A 24,628-nucleotide genomic window follows, 5' to 3' on the forward strand; every position below is an offset into this window, starting at 1 on the left:
ATGTATTAATTTGTTGTACCTGGTATTAATGGGACATGTACATTTATATTTAATTTTTATAGTATTCCCCTAACAAAATTTAAACTATTTTCATAGCTCATTAAATTTCCTTTGAGAAATGAGCCTTTTCCAGATATGGTATTATTGTATTATTTATTAGGATGCATTTGCAGAAACTGATATCTGTGAAGATTTCTGTTGAGTTTTTATTGTTGTTGTTATTTTCTCTGTTAGCCAAGTGTTTTCCCTCACCTAGCCTTTTATCATGTTTTTTCTATTGCCACATTATCCTCCCTAAAGAAGATAGAAGGAGAGACAGTATGTTTAGAAAAGAGCATCTAGTTTGACAGACTCCAGGACACTTACTTACATTAACATTTCAATTTTGGTGATCTATTTTCCTGTAGCCAGTTTAGCTAGCTCGCATAGTAATTGGCAAGATACAGGTAGTAATGGCTAATTAGTTCTTCTCAGAAGCATTGTGAGCCCTGTATTTATAAAGTTCTGAAAGTTTCATTTCCAATATATCCTTTGTAGATTTAATTTCAGTGTAAAGCATGTAAAATCATAATGCCTGAGTCTGTATTATTGCATATTTATGTAATTTAAAGAATCCTCATTTGTTAATAAATGGGGGGATGTCCTTTGCAGAAGTGATACCACTTTAAATTCATATTGGATGGACTAATGGATTCCATCATTGATCATTAGATGAATTAAAGTTGCGTAAGTGTAGCACATTCAGTTGACTTAATATAATTGAAAACATATTAGCTAAGCCTAAAGTTTACAGATTTACAGAATATTTAATGTTAATATTTTAAGATGGTTAAACTCAATGTTCAGCTCTTTTTTGTGTGTATTTTATTATTGCAGCACCTTAAATTCAAGGAAACAAATCTTGTAATGCTGCAGCAATTTAATGCACTGGCACAACTCCGTCGCATTGACCAGTTGACAATCGATCCTCAAGGAAATCCAGTTGTCAATTTTACACTCTGGAAATACTATGTACTGTTTAGGCTGAGCCATTTTAGTATGCAGAAAATAAATGGGACAGAGGTAAGCTAAACATTACATCATTTGGAGTAAAAATGTTCCTTTTTAGGGGAAATAGTCATAGAAATGATCAGGAATTTAAGTAACCATGATAGAACTTTTCAGGGAAACTGATTTCTTTTTCAATCTTGACATTTAAAATGTCAAAAAGCTAAAAATCTATTTATCCAAAAACTTCTGAAGCACTAAGCAAAATTTGAAAATCATACCAGGTCATGGTGAATAGTAAATACTTTTACTATTGTTTGTAAGCATTCAGAAAAGAAAAATGTTGGTAGGATGACAGTTCTTAAAAAAGAAGAATGCTTCTGTAGGCGGTGTTATCTTTTTATGTTTCAAAATGCTCTACAGACTGCCTGGTATGCAAGAGGGGATGGGAAAGTAATACCCAATTTTCAGCTAGTAAGGGTCATTGTAGAGGAAAAGAAGAATAAAATGGGGGGAAACGAAAGTGTACATAGAGAGAGAAGAGTAATTTTTAAAAAAGAGAGATGAGAAGGAGAAATAAGCAAAGGAGGAGAGGTAAAAAAAAGAGAGAGGAAAAATGAGAGGAAAAGGAAATAAAACAAGCATAAATAAACATCTAGACTTCTTTGTTAATTGTAACAGTGGCCTGTGATGTATCTGCATATTGTGTAACTTGGGTCTGCAGCCTGGATAACTGGAAAATTATTAATGAGAAGTTATGTTCTGATTGATTCTGCTCAGCTCGTCACAAGGGTAATCCCCCAGCTACCAGAAGACCATGCTCTCTTTAAATATCATTTTGGAAGAAAAGAGCAACTATACTTCTTCCTCTTTATGAGGAATTCCTGAACTGAATTTAAATAATCCTCTAAAGGAAAAAAAATCTTTTAACATGCTGTAAATAATATTGCACTTATCTGTTAAAATTCAGAAGTCCACCTTATTAGAAGATGAACTTGTAATCAGCTTTGCTGGAATGATAGTAATAGCAACTGTATGTCTGTGCAGCTGATACACAGTGAGCTCCTTCGCCTAGGACTCCAAAAATCCAGCATACTGTTTAGGGACTGGGAGGTCGCTGGGTCAGGGTGCAAGAGACAAATAAAATTTGCATCAGCTATGGTATGCCTATGACCACAGTATCAGCCATCTGCTGAAGGTGAAGGGCAAATCAGGACCCTTCAGGTGACTATTAATTTCTCCAGCTACTTCTCAAGAGATTTGGTTCAGTCTTGTGCCTCTCATGTAGCCTCTTGGTGCTTCCCCAGAGACTGTGAGTCGCTGGCCAGACCTTGTAAGTAGTCCCAAAGGTTTCCTAAGCGAGCCTGGACTGGAAGTAAAATGGCTATTTTGGCTATGGGTAAGTAATTCTCCCTCATTAGTGGACAAACTGTTTTCCCAATTAACCAAAAATAGTGTATTTCCCCACACATGGATCACTACTAGAAGTGTACTGATTATTATAAAACCTTGAAATAGGAATGAATGGTATAATATAACTATGTAAACTAGAGAGGAATTATAAAGAACCAATATAACTTATTCTGATTTAAAGTTCTGAATGTGTCCGTTTCAGGGATATTTGCCACTTCATTAAAAGATCAAAATAAAGCTGCTTATCTCATCTTTGACAATATATAGTAATGTTATACTATGTATCTACTTCTCTTTGTATAAGAGAGAATGACATCGCTTGAAGTAGAATTAAGTTGAATAATGATCATTAGAAAGAAAAGACGGAGTAGTGGCCGGCACTGGCCACTAGGTGACATGTTAGCTTAAACAATTTAGTTGTCAGCTGAAGGATCTGAGGGAATAGCAACCTCACTCTGAGAGTCTAGGGAAAGGAAAGACTTATGTTTATAAGGTGCTTGTGAATTATGGGTATGTTTTTCAGAAAATGCCTGTGGAGTGTATTATAGCTCATGTTAAGAATGAATTTCTTAAAGGTCCAAAATTTAGCTTTAGCAAGGGCTGTCAGCCTCAGCTCTGCGGACATACCAGCCCACGTAACTCTGTGGTGCAGGCTATGCACGGTAGGGTGTTTAGCAGCACCCCTGGCCTCCACCCACCAGATGCTAGTGCCACCCTTCCACCAGTTGTGATAACCGAAAAGGTCTCTAAATATTACCAAATGTTTCCTGTGGCCAAAATGGTCCCTAGTTGGGAACCACTGAATGATACAGACAAACTCATAGTATTTAAAATATAAACAACACCATTTTATATTAAAAAATATGCCCACATATTAATCCAAGTCCTGCTTTTAGCTTTTAGTACTTTCCTGGTTAACATAGGAATGAGCCAGCCCAAAGAATACCTGTGACAAGTTATTCCTTGTGGGAAGAAAGGCAGATATAACTTCAGAATGAACAAGAGTGGTTTTGATATTTCAATGTTCTGTATCTCAAGAAGGGGCAAAATTATCCTTAGAGAAGCAAGGTAAAAACAACCCCTTGGCTTACCTTTGACACATTATTAAAATGAATTTATTCCATTGAGATTTTAGAATTTTTTCCCTGAATTATTCTACTCCAATAAGATACAGGATTTCTGAAAAAAAAATTCATTATGAATTTAAGGTTCTTCAAGTATAGTTCTTAGGAAACATGGCTTCTAACTCTCAGCTAATGAATCACCACCCAGTAATCCTCCATTACCATAGGCCACATTTTTATGTCTTCTGGTTAAGCCCAGGGAAGAAAGAGAAATACTCATAAGAACTTTCTTCTTACAACCCAGGAAAAGGGACTTTCCTGAGCTAAGAGAAAATATTTAATTTGGACATTTCTTTGGAATTATGTTGTTGTATCAGCTAAAAGACAATGTCATTTTTGACCCCTCCATTTTATCTCTTCAGGTAACACAGAATGATATGGTAACGGCTGAAAGACTCTTTGGAATCCTAGCACATGTAGCATCTTCTGAGTTACCCCAGTACCGTCTGATTTCAATTCTAGGTGATGCCAGGTAACCTTTACTTCTACAGTTTTTATAGAATTACTGTGCATTAGAAAAAGTAATAAATTCCACATACCTCTTAACTGTGCCATGTATGCATCCCACAAACATTTATCCTAAATTAACTTTGTCGGTGGCCCTCTTCAAAGTCCTGTTCTTGTGTGGCTTATTAGCTAATAACTCAAAGAGAACCATTTATAATGTTTCAGATGCTATAAGAGCGGGCTATAGGAGCATAGGAGAGACCTATATTTTAGAAGAACATCAAGGAAGGCTTCACAAAGGAGTAACATTTTGTTTGGTTCTTCAGGAGTGAGTAGGAGTTTTCAGGTAGAGGTTCTAGGGGAAAGAGATCTGCAAAGGCACAGAAGTTGTAAATGTTTCTGTACACTTAGAGTGTGGGATGATTGGGAATAGTGATAGGAAATGAAGCTGGAAAGATTGGCTGTGGTTTGATTTTGTAAAGTCCTGCAATCCATGCAAAACAAAAATGAATACTTGTGCATTATAATTGAGCACAACCATTAGCTGATTAGATCATGTTCTAGAAAGGCTGCCATCTGAGCAGCAGATAGAAGGAATAAAAACCAATCAAAAGGCTAGTCTATTGTCCAGGAGAGAGATTATAAAGAACTGAACTAAGTGAGAATGGAGAAGAGGATAATTTGAAACATACTTAGAAGAGGTGACCTGACAGAACACACTGACTGATAGGAATTGGCATGGATGGAGGGAGAAGGGTCAAGGATGGTGCATCAGTCATGATTCAGTTATAATTAAGAGGATTCACACTGGCTAGACTAAGCAGAAGACAATCGGTATACAATGAATTAGTTAAGTGCAAAATCATCGGAAAGATTGGGAAAGCAGACTCTAGACTGGGCGTGGAGATGACTCTCAGAATGATATCACAGAACCAGCCCACCAAGGAAACTGCCCAGGGAGCTGGGTGACCAGAAGACAATTGTCACAGCTGTAACCTTCAGGACCATACCACTGGAACTACACTGGGGATGAAGAAGTTACCCACTCCCCTCCCCAGAACATGACTCCAGAGCCATGTTGTCCTGCTATAATTTATACCAACAAAATAGGTATCTTGTGTGCTACCTTTACTTCCCCACTTAGTTCTATTTCAGATCTTACCCAACTGTATCTATTGGTAGAATCTAAATCCCATAAATAAGACCCACAGAACCACTCTGAAACAAAATATTGAGGGAAGTACTGCTACAAATGAACAGTGAATGCAAGAAATAAGAAGCATTGAATTCAAAACACTGTGGTGTGGAAAGAAATCAGTAAATTTTAGTTGTCTAAAAAATATTCATGCATATTATAAAAACATTTAATAACCCAAAAATAAAAATCCCATAAAATCCTAAGAGGAAGTTAAAATTTGCTGTTTCTTTCTTTCTTTGGGAGAAATAATGGGTACTAATTAACACTAGAAATTAATAGAAAAATACATATGTAACTCCGCATCTTAGAATTTTAGAAGCTACCCTTAGAAAAAAAGATTAGATGTACAATTTCTAAACCACTAAAGGGAAAAAATCACTGATCTGAACAAAGAGCAGGAAGGGAAGAAAAAAGAAAATACCACAATATATATTAATGAATGAATTCCCCTATTAATGTCAGACTGTGTTAAAAATTAAGTTATATGCTGTTTTTGAGACATTCCCCTAAAGAAAGCAATATACATAAAAGTTAAAAACAAAGGGCCAGAAGTATGTAAAGGGGCAAATGCCAACAATAAACAAATATGGGAGTATTTATATTAGTTATAATAGAATTGATGATACCAAAAATTCTAGTCCATCAAGAAAGATAATAATGATGAAATTTAATGTAACCAAGATCATACTTCTAAATCTATCAATAAATACAAGTGTACATTGACAAATACACAGTTATTGTGGTAGATATTAATGTATTTGATCAGTGGATCAAATAAACCAAAATAAAAAGATATGGAGGACTTGAATATACAGTTAACATACTTCAACAAATAAATGTATATAGAATTTATTTCTAGAACCTTAGTCCCAATTCAGAAAATAAATCTATTCAAACACCTATGAAATGTTTGTGAAAAAGTGAACATATAATAAACTCAAAGAAAATCTCCATGTATCCCAAAAACTGTACTTACACAGATCACATTCTTTAATCATAGTATCATAAAATTAGAAATTAGGCAAAAATATATCCAGTTAGAATTGGCCAAACAAACAGAACCTAATTTCCAGGAAACAAGATATAAATGCCTTTAAACTTAAAAAAGATAAGGTTTTTTTCTTGACACATTTTTTTCTTGAAGTATAGTTGATATACAATATTATATTGGGTTCGAGTATATAACATAGTGGTTTGACAGTTATATACATTATTAAATGCTCACCCCAAGTAACGTATTTACAATCTCTTAACAAAGAAAGATGTTACAGAACTACTGACTATATTATCTATGATGTAGTTTCATCCCTATGACTAATTTATATTATGATTGAGATTTTGTGCCTCTTTATCCCCTCCACGTATTTCCCCCACCCATCCCAACCCCTCCCCCATGGTAACCACCAGTCACTTCTCAGTGTCTGTGAGTCTATAAAAAGATGTGTTTGCCCTCAGTCAAAGTTATAGACATGAGTTAACTCAATGTAATAAAGGCTCTATATGACAAACCCACAGCTTACATTAAATTCAGTGGTGAAAGCTGAAAGTGTCCCTCTAAGATCAGGAACAAGACAAGGATACCCACTTTCACCATTTTTATTCAATATATTATTAGAAGTCCCAGCCACAGCAATTAGATAAGAAAAAGAAATGAAGGGCATCCAAGTTGGAAAGAAAGAATTAAAACTGTCACTGTTTAGAAATGACATTATATACATATATATATATATAGACATATATATATGTATATAATATATATATGTATATAATATATGTATATATAAAGCCCCCAATCTAAAAACTATTAGAACTTATTAATGAATAAAGTTAAGTTGCAGGAAGCAAAGTCAATACACAGAAACCTTTCCGTACATAGTAAACTAGCAGAAAGAGGAGTTAAGAAAACAATCCCAATTGCAATTACATCAAAAAGAATAAAATACCTAGGAATAAATTTAACCAAGGAGGTGAAAGACCTGTACACTGAAGATTATAAGACACCAATGAAAGAAATTGAAGAAGACCCAAATAAATGCAAAGACTGTCCATGCTTATGGATTGGAAGAATTAGTATTGTTAAGATGTCCACACAGTCCAAAGCTATCTACAATGGAATTTTCACAAAACTAGAACAAATAAAGCAGAAATTGACTCTTTGTAATAACCATTTTCTAAGGAAAATCCAAGAACTCAGCTATTAGACTTTTTTAGAACTAATCAGAATATGCAACAAGGAGGCCAGATACTATACCAACACACAAAAATAATTAATGTTTCCTCAAAAATAATAAACAATTGTAAATAATATTAGAAAAAGTAACCCATTTATAGAGGCAATAAAAACTACAAAACACCAAGAAATCCACTTTACACAAAGTTAACTATGAAATAATGAAATTAGGCATAAAAAGGAAATCTGAAAAATGAGATATGCACTGTTGCTGAGTTCTGAGATGTAATATTGTAAAGATGCCAGTTTATCCAAATTAAATCACAGATTTACAAAGTTCCTAATCAAAAATCCCAGTGTGGTATCTCAGTAAACTAAACAAGATGAATTTTGTATCTTACAAAAGTATTCATCATCCAAAGTTTATAAAAATATTCTACTATACTTACTAATATCTCCATAAGTTTTGATGCATTTAACTCACAAAACTTTAAAAGTTTTATATGATAAAAGATATAAAGTCAAAAAGATGTGAGCAATATAGGGAGCAAGAGACAGGGAGAATATATTTGCAACATATTTAACAAATTTTTTAAGAAGTCTTACAAATTTAGTAACAAAAGGACAGTAAACTTGATAGGATAAAAAGTCAAAATGTATAAATAGAGAATTCACAAAAAGAAATACAAATGGTCAAATAACATAATGAAAGAATAAACTCGAGAGATGCACAAGATGGCAGCATGATTAGGGTGGCAGAAATCTCCTCCCAAAAGCATATATGTTTTGAAAATACAACAAATACAACTATTCCTAAAAGAGAGACCAGAAGATACAGTATAATAGCAGACTACATCTACATCTGCAAGAACCCAGCATCTCACGAAAAGGGTAAGATACAAAGCCATGACCCAGCGGGACCCAAGCACTCCCCCAACCCCAGCTCACTCATCAGAGGAAAATAATCAGAGTGGGGAGGGAGTGGAAGCACAGGACTGCTAAATAGCCAACCCTAGTAATCTGCACCAGGAGCACAGACACATATTGCATGGTGTACTGGATATTAGAGAAACGGAAAAGTAAAAGCTGAGACAGAGACTGCGAACAGGTCCCCACAGCCAGCTGCCCTGGGACAAAAGAAAAGTGTGCCCTTTAAAAGACTTTAAGGGACAAGGGTTTAACAGTTGGACAAAATTGTCCCGGCACACTCAGCCCAGCAGGTTGAGAATTTAAAGGAACTTTCGGCGCCCTAACCCCTTGGGTGGCAATGCAGCTCCAAAGCTCCTCGTGGTGATAACCAGCCTGCCATTCATTCTGCCTCACTGGCACTTCAAGCAAACTGGCTGACCTGCCATTGCTGCAGACCGGCTGAGGAGTAGCCCTGCCCACAGCAACCACATAGAGTCTTCTCCCAGGTGCAGCTAACTGGGCCCGACCCAGAGGCTACCCCCTGCGTGCAACTGCCCAGCACATGCAGAGGAAGCCAAAGCAAAGTCCAGAAGGCACAAAGGGATACCATTCTTGCAGAACACATGCCATGCACCTGCAACCCCTGGCAGTGCCCTAGGCTATCCCGAGGGCTGCCCAGCCCATGGTAGCTCAGGGGATTAACCCAGAGACTGCTCCCTGTGTGCAGTTAACCAGCACAGGCAGCAGAGAAGGGCAAGGCAACCAGCAAGCATGAAGGGACTCTGTTCTCCCAGCTGACACATGTGCCACTTGCCAGCAATCACTTGTATCACCATGAAAAGGCAGAAGAACCTGGTCCAGTCCAAAAATCACTCAAACAAGAGAAAGAGGGCCTTTAGAGACCGATATAACCAATCTTCCTGAAAAAGAATAAAAAATAAAAGTCACAACCATGCTGATGGAGATGCAGAGAAATATGCAAGAGCTAAGGGATGAAATCTGGAGGTAGATAACAGAAATGAAACAAGCAATGGAAGGAATTAAGAGCAGACTGAATGAGGTGCAAGAGACTGTGAATGGAATAGAAATCAGAGAACAGGAACACAGAGAAGCTGAGGCAGAGAGAAATAAAAGGATCTCCAGGAATGAAAGAATATTAAGAGAACTGTGTGATCAATCCAAACGCAACAATATTTGCATTATACGGGTACCAGAAGAAGAAGAGACAGAAAAGGGGATAGAAAGTGTCTTTCAAAAAATAATTGCTGAAAGCTTCTGCAAAATGAGGGAGAAAATAGTCTCTCAGACCACGGAAGATCACAGATCTCCCAACACAAGGGACCCAAGGAGGACAATACCAAGACCTAATAATTAAAATGGGAAGGATCAAAGAAAAGGACATGGTATTAAAAGCAGCCAGAGAGAGAAAAAGTATTGCCTACAAAGGAAAACCCATCAGGCTATTATCAGACTACCCAGCAGAAACCTTACAGGCCAGAAAGGAATGGCATGATATATTCAATGCAATGAAACAGAAGGGCTGCAAAGCAAGAATACTGTATCCAGAAAGATTATCATTTACATTTGAAGGCGAGATTAAACAATTTCCAGATAAGCAAAAGTTGAGGAAATTTGCCTCCCACGAAACACCTCTGCAGGGTATTTAAATGGACTACTCTAGATGGAAGTACTCCTAAGGCTAAATACATGTCACTAGTGAAAATAAAACCACAGCAAAGAAAGCAGACCAACCAAATACTAACTAAAGGCAAAAATAAAATCAGCTTTCCACAAAATCAGTCAAGGGAAACACAAAGAGTACAGAATAAAACACCTAACATACAAAGAGTGGAGGTGGAAGAATAAGAAGGGAGAGAAAAAAAGAATCATCAGACTGTGCTTATAATAGCATAATAAGTGAGTTGAAGTTAGATGGTTAGATAGTAAAGAAGCTACCCTTGAACCTTTGGTAACCATGAATCCAAAGCCTGCAATGGCAATAAATACATATCTTTCAATAATCACCCTAAATGTGAATGGACTGAATGCACCAACCAAACGACAAAGAGCAATACACTGGATTAAAGAGCAGACCCATCTATATGCTGCTTACAAGAGACTCACCTCAAACCCAAAGACATACACAGACTAAAAGTCAAGGGATGGAAAAAGATATTTCATGCAAACAATAGGAAGAAAAAAGCAGGTGTTGCAGTACTTATATCAGACAAAATAGACTTCAAAAAAAAGAAAGTCACAAGAGACAAAGAAGGACATTACGTAATGATAAAAGGGTCAGTCCAACAAGAGGATATAACCATTATAAATATATATGCCCCCAACACAGCAGCATCGACATGTGTGAAACAAATACTAACAGAATTAAAGGAGGAAATAGAATGCAATGCATTCATTTTAGCACTCACTCCAAAGGACACATCAACCAGACAGAAATAAGTAAGGACACAGAGGTGCTGAACAACACACTAGAACAGATGGACCTAACAGACATCTATAGAACTCTCTACCCAAAGGCAGCACATTCTTCTCAAGTACACATGGAACATCTTCAAGAATAGAGCACATACTAGGCCACAAAAAGAGCCTCAGTAAATTAAAAAAGATTGAAATTCCACAGACCAACTTCTCACATCACAAAGGTATAAAACTAGAAATAAATTGTACAAAGAAAACAGAGAGGCTCACAAATACATGGAGGCATAAAAACATGCTCCAAAATAATCAATGGATCAATGACCAAATAAAAACAGAGATCAAGCAATATATGGAGACAAATGACAACAACAGCACAAAGCCCTAACTTCTGTGGGACGCAGCGAAGGCAGTTCTAAGAGGAATGTATATAGCAATCCAGGCTTATTTAAAGAAGGAAGAACAATCCCAAATGAATAGTCTAAAGTCACAATTATTGAAACTGGAAAAAGAAGAACAAATGAGGCCCAAAGTCAGCAGAAGGAGGGACATAATAAAGATCAGAGATGAAATAAATAAAATTTAGAATAATAAAACAATAGAAAAAAATCAATGAAACCCAGAGCTGGTTCTTTGAGAAAATAAACAAACTAGATAAACACCTAGCCAGACTTATTAAGAAAAAAAGAGAATCTACACACATAAACAGAATGAGAAATGAGAAAGGGAAAAATCACTATAGACACCACAGAAATACAGAGCATTATTAGAGAATACTATGAAAACCTATATGCTCACAAACTGGATAACCTAGAAGAAATGGACAACTTTCTAGAAAAATACAACCTTCCAAGACTGACCAAGGAAGAAATGGAAAATCTAAAAAGACCAATTACCAGCAATGAAATTGAATTGCTAATCAAAAAACTACCTAAGAACAAAACACCCGGGCCAGATGGATTCACTGCTTAATTTTATCAGACATTTAGAGAAGACATAATACCCATTCTCCTTAAGCTTTTCCCAAAAAAAGAAGAGGAGGGAATACTTCCAAACTCATTCTATGAAGCCGGTGTCACTCTAATACCAAAACCAGGCAAAGACCCCACCAAAAAAGAAAATTACAGACCAATATCCCTAATGAATATAGATGCAAAAATACTCAACAAAGTTTTAGCAAACTGAATTCAAAAATACATCAAAAGAATCATACCCCATGATCAAATGGGATTCATCTCAGGGATGCAAGGATGATACAGCATTAAAAATTCATCAACATCATCCACCACATTAACAAAAAGGACAAAAATCACATGATCATTTCCATAGATGCTGAAAAAGCATTTGACAAAATTCAACATCCATTCATGATAAAAACTCTCAACAAAATGGGCATAGAGGGCAAGTACCTCAACATAATAAAGGCCATATATGACAAACCAACACCCAACATCATATGTAACAGCGAGAAGCTGAAAGCTTTTCCTCTAAGATCGGGAACAAGATAGGTATGCTCACTATCCTCACTATTATTCAACATAGTTCTGGAGGTCTAGCCACATCAATCAGACAACACAAAGAAATAAAAGGCATCCAGATTGGTAAGGAAGAAGTCAAACTGTCACTGTTTACAGATGACATGATATTGTACATAAAAACCTTAAAGAATCCACTCCAAATCTACTAGAACTAATATCTGAATTCAGCAAAGGTGCAGGATACAAAATTAATATACAGAAATCTGTTGCTTTTCTATATATGAATGATGAACTAGCAGAAAGAGAAATCAGGAAAACAATTCCATTCACAATTGCATCAAGAAGAATAAAATACCTAGTAATAAACCTAACCAAAGAAGTGAAAGACCTATACCCTGAAAACTACAAGACACTCTGAAGAGAAATTAAAGAGGACACCAACAAATGAAAATTCATCCCATGCTCTTGGGTAGAAAGAATTAATATTGTCAAAATGGACATCCTGCCTAATGCAACCTACAGATTCAATGCAATCCCTATCAAAATACCAACAGCATTCTTCAATGAACTGGAACAAATAGTTCTAAAATTCATATGGAACCACCAAAGACTCCAAATAGCCAAAGCAGTCCTGAGAAGGAAAAATAAAGCAGGTCAGAGGAAGTTGGGATCTCGCTTCCCAACTTCAGGCTCTACTACAAAGCCACAGTAATCAAGACTGTTCGGTACTGACACAAGAACAGACCCATAGACCAGGGGAACAGAATAGAGAGTCCAGATATTAACCCAAACATATATGGTCAATTAATATATGATAAAGGAGCCATGGATATACAATGGGGAAATGACAGCCTCTTCAGCAGCTGGTGTTGACAAAACTGAACAGCTTACATGTACGAGAATGAAACTGGATCATTGTCTAACTCCATACACAAAAGTAAACTCAAAATAAATCAAATACCTGGATGTAAGTCATGAAACCATAAGACTCTTAGAAAAAAACATAGGCAAAAATCTCTTGGACATAAACATGAGCAACTTCTTCATGAACATATCTCCCCGGGCAAGTTAAACAAGAGTAAATATGAGCAAGTGGGACTGTATCAAGCTGAAAAGTTTCTGTACAGTATAGGACACTATCTGTAGAACAAAAGGACATCCTACAGTAATGGAGAATATATTCATAAATGACAGATCTGATAAAGGGTTGACATCCAAAATATATGAAGAGCTCATGCACTTCAACAAACAAAAAGCAAATAATCCAATTAAAAAATTGGTAGAGGATCTGAACAGACACTTCTCCAAAGAAGAAATTCAGATGGCCAATAGACACATGAAAAGATGCTCCACATTGCTAATCATCAGAGAAATGCAAATTAAAACCACAATGAGATATCTCCTCACACCACTTAGGATGGCCACCATCCAAAAGACAAATAACAACAAATTTGGTGAGGATGTAGAGAAAGGGGCTTCCTCCTACACTGTTGGTGGGAATGTAAACTAGTTCAACTATTGTGGAAAGCAGTATGGAGGTTCCTCAAAAAACTCAAAATAGAAATACCATTTCACCCAGGAATTCCACTCCCAGGAATTTACTCTTAAGAATGCAGCAGCCCAGTTTGAAAAAGACAAATGCACCCCTATGCTTATCGCAGCACTATTCACAATAGCCAAGAAATGGAAGCAACTTAAGTGTCCATCAGTAGATGAATGGATAAAGAAGATGTGGTACATACACACAATGGAATACTATTCAGCCATAAGAAGAAAACAAATCCTACCGTTTGCAACAACATGGATGGAGCTAGAGGGTATTATGCTCAGTGAAATAAGCCAGGCAGAGAGAGACAGGTATCAAATCATTTCACTCATATGTGGAGTATAAGAACAAAGAATAAACTGAAGGAACAGAACAGCAGCAGAATCACAGAACCCAAGAATGGACTCACAGTTACCAAAGGGAAATGGACTGGGGAGAATGGGTGGGAAGGAAGCAATAAGGGGGAAAAAGGGGGCCTTACTATTAGCAGACATAATGTAGTGGGGGGGGGGCACAGGGAGGGCTGTACAACACAGAGAAGACAAGTAGTGATTCTATAGCATCTTACTACGCTGATGGACAATGAATGTAATGGGGTATGTTGGGGGGATTTGATAAAGGGGGGAGTCTAGTAACCATAATGTTGCTCATGTAATTGTACATTAATCATACCAAAATAAAAGAAAAAAGAATAATCTCACTTGTAATCAGAGAAACAAAAATTGAATTAAAATAATGAGAAGTAATTTTTGCCAATAAGATTTACTTAAAATTTAGAAATGAAGAATATCAAGGGTTTGTCAGCGAACAGTGAAATATGCACTTTACACTGTTGGTCGAAGTTTAACTTGATGCAAACTTTTTGGGGGGTGATAGTTTGGCAAAACCTGTCATGCTTTTGAACCCAGAAGTTCTAGTTCTAGGAATATAGGCAATTGAAGTGCATATATATGGACACAAAAAATTATATTGCTTTATTGTTCTAAGGAGCCCAACTTCAGAAAGTAACTAGATGCCTAATAATAGGGGAAGCTAAATAAATCATGGTACTTCTAAACTATGGATTTAGTATCTTTAGGAGACTGTCTGCATTACAGTCATTATATAGCTGCACAAAAAGAAGAAAAAGTAAGAAAAAGGTTAAAGTAGGTCTCTAATACTTACCTGGCAGGGGACATTCCATGATCATGAAGGTGGTTTTCTGAGTGATGTTCATCCATTGCACTCAGGGTGTGCCGACCCTTGCAATTTTCCCAAATTTGGGGAACTCAACTGCACAATTTGTGGTAGTGGAGGAGTATGTTCACGCCTTCCCCTCTCAAAAATAAATAAATAAATAAAACAAAGTAGATCTCCAATTCTGGCATAAAATGATCTGCAGACAGGTAACTAAATTAAGGCTTAAGATAGTATTTGTATTATGACCCAATGTTATTATAAAAAGAAACAAAATAAATGTGTATGCATATAAGAATAGAGGCATAGAAAGGAAGCTAAAAGGATGGACACATCAGAGGAGTGGTAATGGCGTAGTTGAGCGGTTTTCAAGTTTTACTCTGTTTTTGTACATTTTGAAACTTTTCATCGAGAATATATTGGAGTTATAGATTTTCTTAAAATGGTGATTTAGGTTGCTTTGACCATTCCTTGCATTAAAAACAACTAAAATTGCCTGCATAAAATTCAAAGTATACAAGCTCCATAATTGCACTGAAGAGTTGACAAGATATAATCTACGGGAAGGGAACATTGAGAAGTAAGGTGCGCACACAGACTGTGTTTGACCTACAGGCATTTAGGAAAACTTAAATTCTGGTTTTTCTAGCCACAAAGAAGGAAGGGTAGAAATCAAAGCCTAGGTTACTATAAATTGAGAACTTCCCTAGATAAAGGTAGAATCCCAGTGGCTACACCATCAGGGTAAGGGTGTGTCAGGAATAAACCTCCATTTCTTCCCACTCTCAGGACTTTTCAAGGAAATTTGCCTTGATATGAGCAGAAAAGTAGTCTTTGAGAAGTTGTAACCAAAAATTAGTCCTCATGTAGATTTGCAGCCTGAATTAATAATGCATGGATGGTTTAAAATGTAAAGTTTAAATGTTCCTACCTCTAGATACCTGGGAAAAGTAAATGCACTTCTTCGCTGGAGGAAGTCACTTCCATCCTATCTCAAAGAATCCCAGTGGGTAATTTTGAAGGGCAGAGACTAGCACACAGTGAAAACAGAAATAAAAATAACCAAGCACACAAGGAAATAAGGCACCATATATAAGAACTAGCAAAAAAAAAAAAAAAAAGACCACAGAAACATACCCATGAATCCTTTAGATTTTGGAATTATCTCTCATGGGTTGTAAAATGATTAGTACATTTCAAGACATAAAAGGACAAGTTTGAAAATATCTGGGGAGAAGGGAAATTTTAAAAAGTGATCCAGCAGATCTGAGAGGAAACTGAAAGAAATTCCATAAATGAAAAATGTAATGAAATTAAAACTTAAATTAAGAGTTTTAAAGCCAACTAGATACAGTGGAAAAGAGAATCAGTAAACTGGGAAGTTCTGCAAGATGCAGCACGTGAAAAAGCAGTTAAGAAATTTTGAGATGGAGTGAGGAGGTTTAACGTATGTTTGGAATTTCAAAAAACCCAGTAGAGAACATAGGGTATATTTAATATTTAAAGAGGTAATGAAAAATAATTTTTCAGAACTGATGAAACACACTGCGCATTTAAAAAAGCTCGACCAATTCCAGATGCTTTTAACTAAAGGAAATATACATCTTGTCGTGTCACATCACAATGAAACTACAGAGCAGCAAGTATAACATGAAAAATTTTTAAAAACCAGGAAAAGAAAGTTTATCTTCAAAGGAGTGCCCATCAACAATGACTTCACGACAATGGCAGCAGCGAAGCCAGACAACCGGACCACAAATAATACATTCAATGTGCTGAAGGAAATTAACTGTCAACCAAAGAGTCTATGTACAGGGAAAGTATCTTTTAAGAATGAAAGTGAACTGAAGACATTTTTAAAACAAAATAATAAAAACAAAACCTAAGAGATTTCCCATCAGTATTATAAAGCCTATAATTAAGGCAAAAGGAAAGTGATCCCAGATAGAAGGTCTGAGGTACAAGAAGAGCTAAAGAGCAATGAAAATACTAAATTTGTGGGATAAAGCTAAATGAATATTGTATAACGCAGCAGTGATAATGTGGGGTTTAAAAATATAGAATTAAAATATGCTACAACAGTAGTGTATGTATGAGAAGCAGCAGGTGGAGATACAGTGTCCTAGATCCTTGTATTATCTAAGATGGATATACAGTAATTAAGTTTAAATGTTAGTAAGTTAAGAGTGTGTGTAATTTCTGTGGTAAGCAAGTAATAAAAGACTGTAATTTACAAGCTAATAAACTTTGGGGATAGGGAATGGGGAGAAGAAGAAGAGAAAAAGAAACAGAACATGTGGATCAAATCAAAAGAAAAGAAAATGTCAGATTTAACCTAAATTCTACAATATCAGCATTTACATTTGTACCAAAATTCAGCAGTTTAAAACAAGAAGCATTTCCTCCAAGTCCATAGGTCAGCTGGGTGTTTCTTCTGCCCCAGCTGGGATCATCCTGTGCCTGCAGTCACCTGGAGATCGGGCTGGCAGCTCTGCTGGGCCTTCTCACTAGCTTGGCGGTGACCAGCTTTAAGCTGGTCTAGGAAGGCCTCAGTTAGGACAACTTGTCTCAGCTCCACATGGCCTCTTACACTCCAGAAATCTGCCTGGGCTTGTTTTCATGGCAGAGGCAGGGTTTGAAGAGAGAGTAGAAATATTCAAGGCCTCTGAAGGCCTAGGCTACTAACTGATACACCATCATTTCCACATTCTGTATTTTCAAGGAAGTCACAGGGCAAGATTTAAGGGGCTCTAGCTGGAAAATCATATTGTAAAGGGCATGGATTCAAGGGAGCTATTTATTATGAACCAATCGAAGTAGCCAATCTAAACCTCAATGATAAAATGCAAATTTACTAACTGTTCTGGTTAAAGGCCAAAGACTGTCAGACTGAATTTAAAAATGAAGTTCAAATATATCTTATTTACAAGAGATGCACCTGAAAAACAAAGTTAGGTAAAGTCTGAAAGTAAAAAAGTGGAAAAAGATAACATCAGTACTAACGAAAATAAAAACAGAGTAGCCACTGAGGACTTAAATAGCTTAAGGTCAAAAACAATACTAGAAATAAATGGGATCATTTCAGAATGGTAATAGGTTCCGTTCACAGAAGTAAAAAGATGAATTTGCTAATTTAATTGTTATTGACTTATTAGCATAGCCTTGAAATCTTATAAATCAAAAACTGACATCACTACAAATCCATAATTACGGAGTGAAATTTTAATATACCTCTGAGTAATTACTGGAAAAAGGGTATAAAATACTTGAACAACATGATTAACAAATTTGACTTAATGGACATTTAGAGAACATTGTCCACAACAACTGCAGAATACTCAGCCTTTTAAAGCATACATGGAACATGTATAAAAATTGACCAAAAGTTTTCCATAAAGCAAATGTCAACAGATTCCAAGGGATTTACATGGACTGTATTCTCTGTTCAAAGTGCAATTAAGCTTCAACTCAGTTATGAAATATAAACCAGGAAATCCCCATATATTTGGGAATGAAGAAACACATTTCTAAATAACCCAAAGGTTAAAGACAATTTCAGAATGGAAATTTGAAACAACCTTGATCTGAAATATAATAAAAATACTACACTACAAAACTTGTGGGATCAAGTTACTGTGGTGCTAAATGAAAATATTTTAGCCTTGAAATGGTTATATTAGGAAAGAATAAAGGGTGAAAAATGAATGAGCTAAATACTTATAGAAAGAAGTTAGAAAAAGAACAGCAAAAATAATTCTGAAGAAAGTTAAAAGAAATGGCATTAAAAACAAAATTAACGGAAAATCAATTATTTGAAAAGACTAATAACAGTGACATAAAATGTATGGGTGTATTGCTTTTGTAATTAAAAAATCAATAAAGAAAATTAATCCAGATAAAGATCTATATGTTGCTCACTTTTTTCTTTGTGAGAAATTGTACTACCTAAATGTCCAATAAAAGGGGCTGGTTAGATAATCTACATCACAATTTAATTTTATTTGTCCTTTAAAATGATTAATTTCAATGACACAGAAAATAGTTATTATATAGCATTAAGTCAAAACAAGTATACCAAACAGCATGTTTAGTATGACTTAACTTCTTCCAAAAATTCATAGAAAAAGCCTGCAAAGAAGTTTGTCGAACGTGAACAATGTTATAGGTTTATGTCGATTTTTTGAGCCATAGATTTATAGTTGATTTTTATCTATTTCTGTATACTTTTCAAAACTTACGCTTCTTAAAATTTCTAAAATGGTTGTGTTATACTTTTAACTGGAAAAAGGAAGTCATTTTTTAAAAAGATTTATTTCTCTTCTGCCCTTTATCTTCAATTAAGAGTTCATAGTAGAGTACTGATATCACGTCAGTTAGTGACACCTGAAGTGGTAGAAACGAGAAAATGACCTTCATGGGAAATGAGTTGCGTTTGTCTGGAATCTCGTCTTGTGGTTCTGCAAGTGATATTTCATGAGAGCGGTGTTGATGTTCGTCATAACCAAATGAAGCTTCCTGTTCCGTTATTTATTTCCTAATAGGATCTTGCCCTAATATGCTAACAGTTGGAAGTTTTTGGTTTTTGTTTATTTTTGCCTAAACTTAAACCAGTATATTATTCCATTTTCTAGCTCCGAGTAATATTACTGAGCTGCATAATGGAATTATGAACTATTTGTGTGATTTATAAGAGGTAACTAACTATGTTTTATGGGATATAAAGACTGTAAGTTTGGCCTACTACATCTTGAATTGGGTTGTCTTGTGCTCTGGGATTACTTAAATTTTATATTGATTTTGTTTGAGGTAGAGTGTTTTCACTTTAGAAATGCTCGAGACATGTTTATGTTGGTGGTTGACAGTTAAGAAATAAGAATTTGGGTTGAGTAACTTCTTTAGTAGAAAGATTAGGAAACTTCATTAATAGAAAGATTTATTGAACTGAGTTCAAATAAATAACTCAAACTCATAAAACAGATATTCAAAAAAAAGGATATGGTCCCTTCTAAAGTCAACAAAAATAAAACACAGATCTGTTAAGTAATTTCTATACCTCTTCACTGTCTTTCTTCAGGAAGAAGCAATTCCAGTATCTGCTAGACACCAAAGCGAAGAAACCTGGTGTTGTCAATGAAGAAAATGATAGCAAAAGGCTTGCAGGAGAAAACACAAATCATGCTACACTAAATTATACCACAAGAGACTTTTATAATGAAAAGCTAGAGGTAAAACTACCATTAATCTTTGGACTCTAGTACCTGGATATATCTCACATGGCTTGGTACTTGGATATTGTACATTTCTCTCTATAACCAGTGAAAGTCACATTTTTATTCTGTAATACTAGCCAGCGTTATATGCAGCTGGGGAGAGTAGACACCAAGGCATTAAGAAGTAGAACCCAAAGTTCCCATATCTGTACCTCAGCAGAAAAAAATGTTCAAAAGAAGTCTGTACCAAAAATCTAGACCAAAGTAGGACCAAGGGTTCTCATCTCTCTGAATTAAGAAAGGGGATATAGTTCTGCTGTGAGCGCTCAACTAGACATGCCAGACTGGCAGAGGGTACAGCAAAACCTCCATTTCTGTTCTCCTTGCTTGGGTCCTTGATGTTTCAATTCACTTCTTTCATTCTCCTATACCATTAACTTCTGTGTTCTTAATCATGTAATATAATTTTGACCCATTCTGTTTCCATTGTAGCTACTTAGCTAGAAAAGCTGGAACCAGTTCTTTATTTCTGTATGTGTTCAGAGGTTCACTGGGTGAATGCAATATAGGGGCCCCCCAGTAGCCACAAAGAAGAAAAGCAATGCAGTGACTGCCTTGATGGAATTCATAAGAAAGCAGAAGGAAAATTCATCTAATATCCAATAGAAGGTTAAGATTCTACAGGAGATTCTGAGGGGACTAAAGGGCAAAAAAACAAGACACTAAACAGGAAACATCGACTGAGCACCTATGATTTATGTGCAAAGCATTGTGAGTTATATTTATGTATAATCACGCAGATTTTAAGTGAAGTCCTAGGCTTCAATGGTTTTCAAATGCTTTTTAACAGCTGTGGGACTCTTTATTCAAACCACATTGTAGCTAAAAGCCAGCATGTCAAAACACAGCTGAAGAGCAGAATTGCTGCTGTTGTGGAGTGAACAAAGGGAGCTCAGAGCTTCACTGACTGGATCTTCTGTTCCTTACCTTTCCCCTCATCTCACCATCAATCCTGAAGCATCTTTTTGGAACCCATAGAGCTCTAAGGATTACAGTTTGATAATCACTTGAAGGCTCAATGAAATAATATTTTTATAGCATCCTAAAAGATGCTTGGATTCTTTGTTAAATTCTTCTAGTACAAGAAAGATCACTGCTTCGTGAGGTAACTGTGTATATCTGAACAACTCCAAAGGTGAAGAAATTCTTACCTATTAAACTGAAATCTTCCTCCTAGAAACTTTCAATTAGTGATTCTAGTACCTCCTATGTATAAAATAAAATAAGTCTATTTCTTATAAAAACTCTTCAAATACTTGAATTCACTACCTCAGAGTCCTCTCTACATTCATACTTTGAGTCATTCAACAGTCATGTTTTGAGCATCTGTCACATACAGTACTTGGGCTATAAGAAGGCACTGTCTTTATCTCCATGGATCTAATAGAGAAGATAAACATATACAGGGATAATTATAAATCAGGGTTTCCAGAGAGTAGAGGAGAGATAGCTCATGAAGGGAGCTTTCCAGTGAAGAAGCTTCATGATACAAGTCTTAAAGGTTAAAGTGTAGCTCTAAGGAGCCAAGATGTCGGCGTGAGTAGGGCACTGGAAATATTCTCCCAAAACCATATATATTTTTGAAAATACAACAAATACAGGTATTCCTAAAAGAAAGGCCACGGGATGCAGTACAACAGCCAGGCTACATCTACATCTGCGAGAACTCAGCATCTCATGAAGGGGGTAAGATGCAAGCCATGACCCAGTGGGACCCGAGCACTCCCTGCACCCCAGCTCCCCAGTGGGAGGAAAGAAGTTGGAGTGCAGACGGAGTGGGAGCCCAGGACTGCTAAATAACCAGCCCTAGTGATCTGCACCAGGAGCACACACACACATTGCATGGTGCACTGGATATTAGGGAAATGGAAAAGTAAAATCTGTGAGTGGGTCCCACAGCCAGCTCCCCTGGTACAAAAGAAAAGTGACTGCTTTTTGAAAGTCTTAAAGGGACAGGGTCCTCACAGCTGGACCAAATCATCCTCCGGAGAAGCCGTGGCTGAGCAGCCTGGGAGCAGCTGTGCCAACAGCAGCCACCCAGAGCCTTCTCCTGGCCCGCAGCCACCCGGGTGAAACCCGGGGCCGCCGCCAGTGCACGGCTGCCTGGAGCAGGCAGAGGAAGCCAGGGCAGGGCACAAAGGGGTGCCATTCTCACAGTAGAGCACACCCAGCATGCCTGCCTCTCCCCGCAGGGCTCTGGGATGCCCCAAGGGCTGCTCCCAGTGTGTGGGGAACTGACACAGGCAGCAGAGAGGGGCAGGGAGACCAGCAAGCAAGAAGGGACTTTGTTCTCCAGCTGACACATGCACCACCTGCCTTTGACTATCTCTATTGCCATGAAAAGGCAGGAGAATTTGGTCCACTCCAGAATTACCCAGACAACCCCCAAGAGAGGAGGGCCTGGGGAGACAGATATAACCAATCTTCCTGAAAAAGAATTCAAAATAAAGGTCATAACCATGCTGATGGGCCTGCAGAGAAATATGCAAGAGCTAAAGGATCAAGTTAGGAGGAAGAATACAGAAATAAAACAATCTCTGGAAGGACTTAAGAGCAGACTGGATGAGGTACAAGAGGCCATTAATGGAATAGAAATCAGAGAACAGGAATACAGAGAAGCTGAGACAGAGAGAGACAAAAGGATCTCCAGGAATGAAAGACTATTAAGAAAACTGTGTGACCAATCCAAATGGAACAATATTCGCCTTATAGGGGTACCAGAAGAAGAAGAAGAGAGAAAAAGGGATAGAAAGTGTCTTTGAAGAAATAATTGCTGAAAAATTCCCCAAACTGGGGGAGGAAATAGTCTCTCAGACCATGGAGGCCCACAGATTTCCCAACACAAGGGACCCAAAGAGGACAACACCAAGATATATAATAATTAAAATTGCAAAGATCAAAGACAAGGACAGAGTATTAAAGACAGCTGCAGAGAGAAAAAAGGTCACTAACAATGGAAAACCCATCAGGTTATCATCAGACTTCTCAGCAGAAACCTTACAGGCCAGAAGAGAATGACATGATATATTTAATGCAGTGAAACAGAAGGGGCTTGAACCAAGAATACTGTATCCAGCATGATTATCATTTAAATATGAAGGAGGGATTAAACAATGCCACACAAGCAAAAGTTGAGGGAATTTGCCTCCCACAAACCACCTCTACAGGGTATCTTAGAGGGACTGCTCTAGACGGGAGCACTCCTAAGGCTAAATAGATGTCACCAGAGAAAATGAAATCACAGCAAAGAAAGCAGACCAACCAAATACTAACTAAAGGCAAAAAATAAAATCAACTACCCACAAAAGCAGTCAAAGAAACACAAAAGAGTACAGAATGAAACACCTAACATATAAAGAATGGAGGAGGAGGAATAAGAAGGGAGAGAAATAAAGAATCATCAGATTTTGCTTATAGTAGCTCAATAAGAGAGTTAAGTTAGACAGTTAGATAGTAAAGAAGCTAACCTTGAACCTTTGGTAACCACGAATCTACAGCCTGCAATGGCCATAAAAACATATCTTTCAATAATCACTCTAAATGTGAATGGACTGAATGCACCAATCAAAAGACACAGAATAATTGAATGGATGAAAAAGAAAGACCCACCTATATGCTGCTTACAGGAGACTCACGTCAAACCCAAAGACATACACAGACTAAAAGTCAAGGGATGGAAAAAGATATTTCATGCAAACAATAGGGAGAAAAAAGCAGGGGTTGCAGTACTTATATCAGACAAAATAGACTTCAAAACAAAGAAAGTAACAAGAGATAAAGGACATTACATAGTGATAAAGGGGTCAGTCCAACAAGAGGATATAACCATTATAAATATATATGCACCCAATAATGCAGGAACACCGACATATGTGAAAGAAATACTAACAGAATTAAAGGAGGAAATAGAATGCAATGAATTTGTTCTAGGAGACCCAACACACCACTCACTCCAAAGGACAGATCAACCAGACAGAAAATAAGTAAGGACACAGAGGCACTGAACAACACACTAGAACAGATGGACTTAACAGACATCTACAGAATTCTGCACCAGAAAGCAGCAGGATACACATTCTTCTTAAGTGCACATGGAACATTTTCCAGAATAGACCACATACTAGGCCACAAAAAGAGCCTCAGTAAATTAAAAAAGATTGAAATTCCACCAACCAACTTCTCAGATCACAAAGGTATAAAACTAGAAATAAATTGTACAAAGAAAACAAAAAGGCTCACAAACACATGGAGGCTTAACAGCATGCTCCTATATAATCAATGGATCAATGACCAAATTAAAATAGAAATCAAGCAATATATGGAGACAAATGACAACAACAGCACAACGTCCCAACTACTGTGGGACGCAGCAAAGGCAGTTCTAAGAGGAGAGTATATAGCAATCCACGCCTATCTGAAGAAGGAAAACAATCCCAAAATGAATAGTCTGAAGTTACAATTATTGAAACTGGAAAAA

General features: G+C 36.7%; 1 protein-coding gene and 1 non-coding gene across 17 annotated transcripts in view; both read left to right on the top strand.

Annotated features, from left to right (window-relative positions):
• The window catches only part of LRRC49 (leucine rich repeat containing 49), a 201,467-nt gene that overhangs the window by 165,192 nt on the left and 11,647 nt on the right, over nt 1-24,628 (top strand). For all 16 annotated transcript variants that reach the window (XR_012120775.1, XM_073212103.1, XM_073212105.1 and 13 more), the window contains 3 exons: nt 877-1,062; nt 3,887-3,996; nt 19,956-20,106. Coding sequence is in view for 15 of the 16 variants with exons in the window: in XM_073212103.1 (XP_073068204.1) it covers nt 877-1,062; nt 3,887-3,996; nt 19,956-20,106 (447 nt within the window). In the remaining variant the exon portion in view is untranslated. The remainder of the gene's footprint in view (nt 1-876; nt 1,063-3,886; nt 3,997-19,955; nt 20,107-24,628) is intronic.
• On the top strand, nt 14,862-15,023 carry LOC118970888 (U1 spliceosomal RNA). The gene has a single exon (XR_005059078.1). It is a non-coding gene; the product is annotated as a U1 spliceosomal RNA (small nuclear RNA).

The sequence above is a fragment of the Manis javanica genome, chromosome 8 (assembly GCF_040802235.1).
Source record: "Manis javanica isolate MJ-LG chromosome 8, MJ_LKY, whole genome shotgun sequence".
Taxonomy (NCBI): Eukaryota; Metazoa; Chordata; class Mammalia; order Pholidota; family Manidae; genus Manis; species Manis javanica.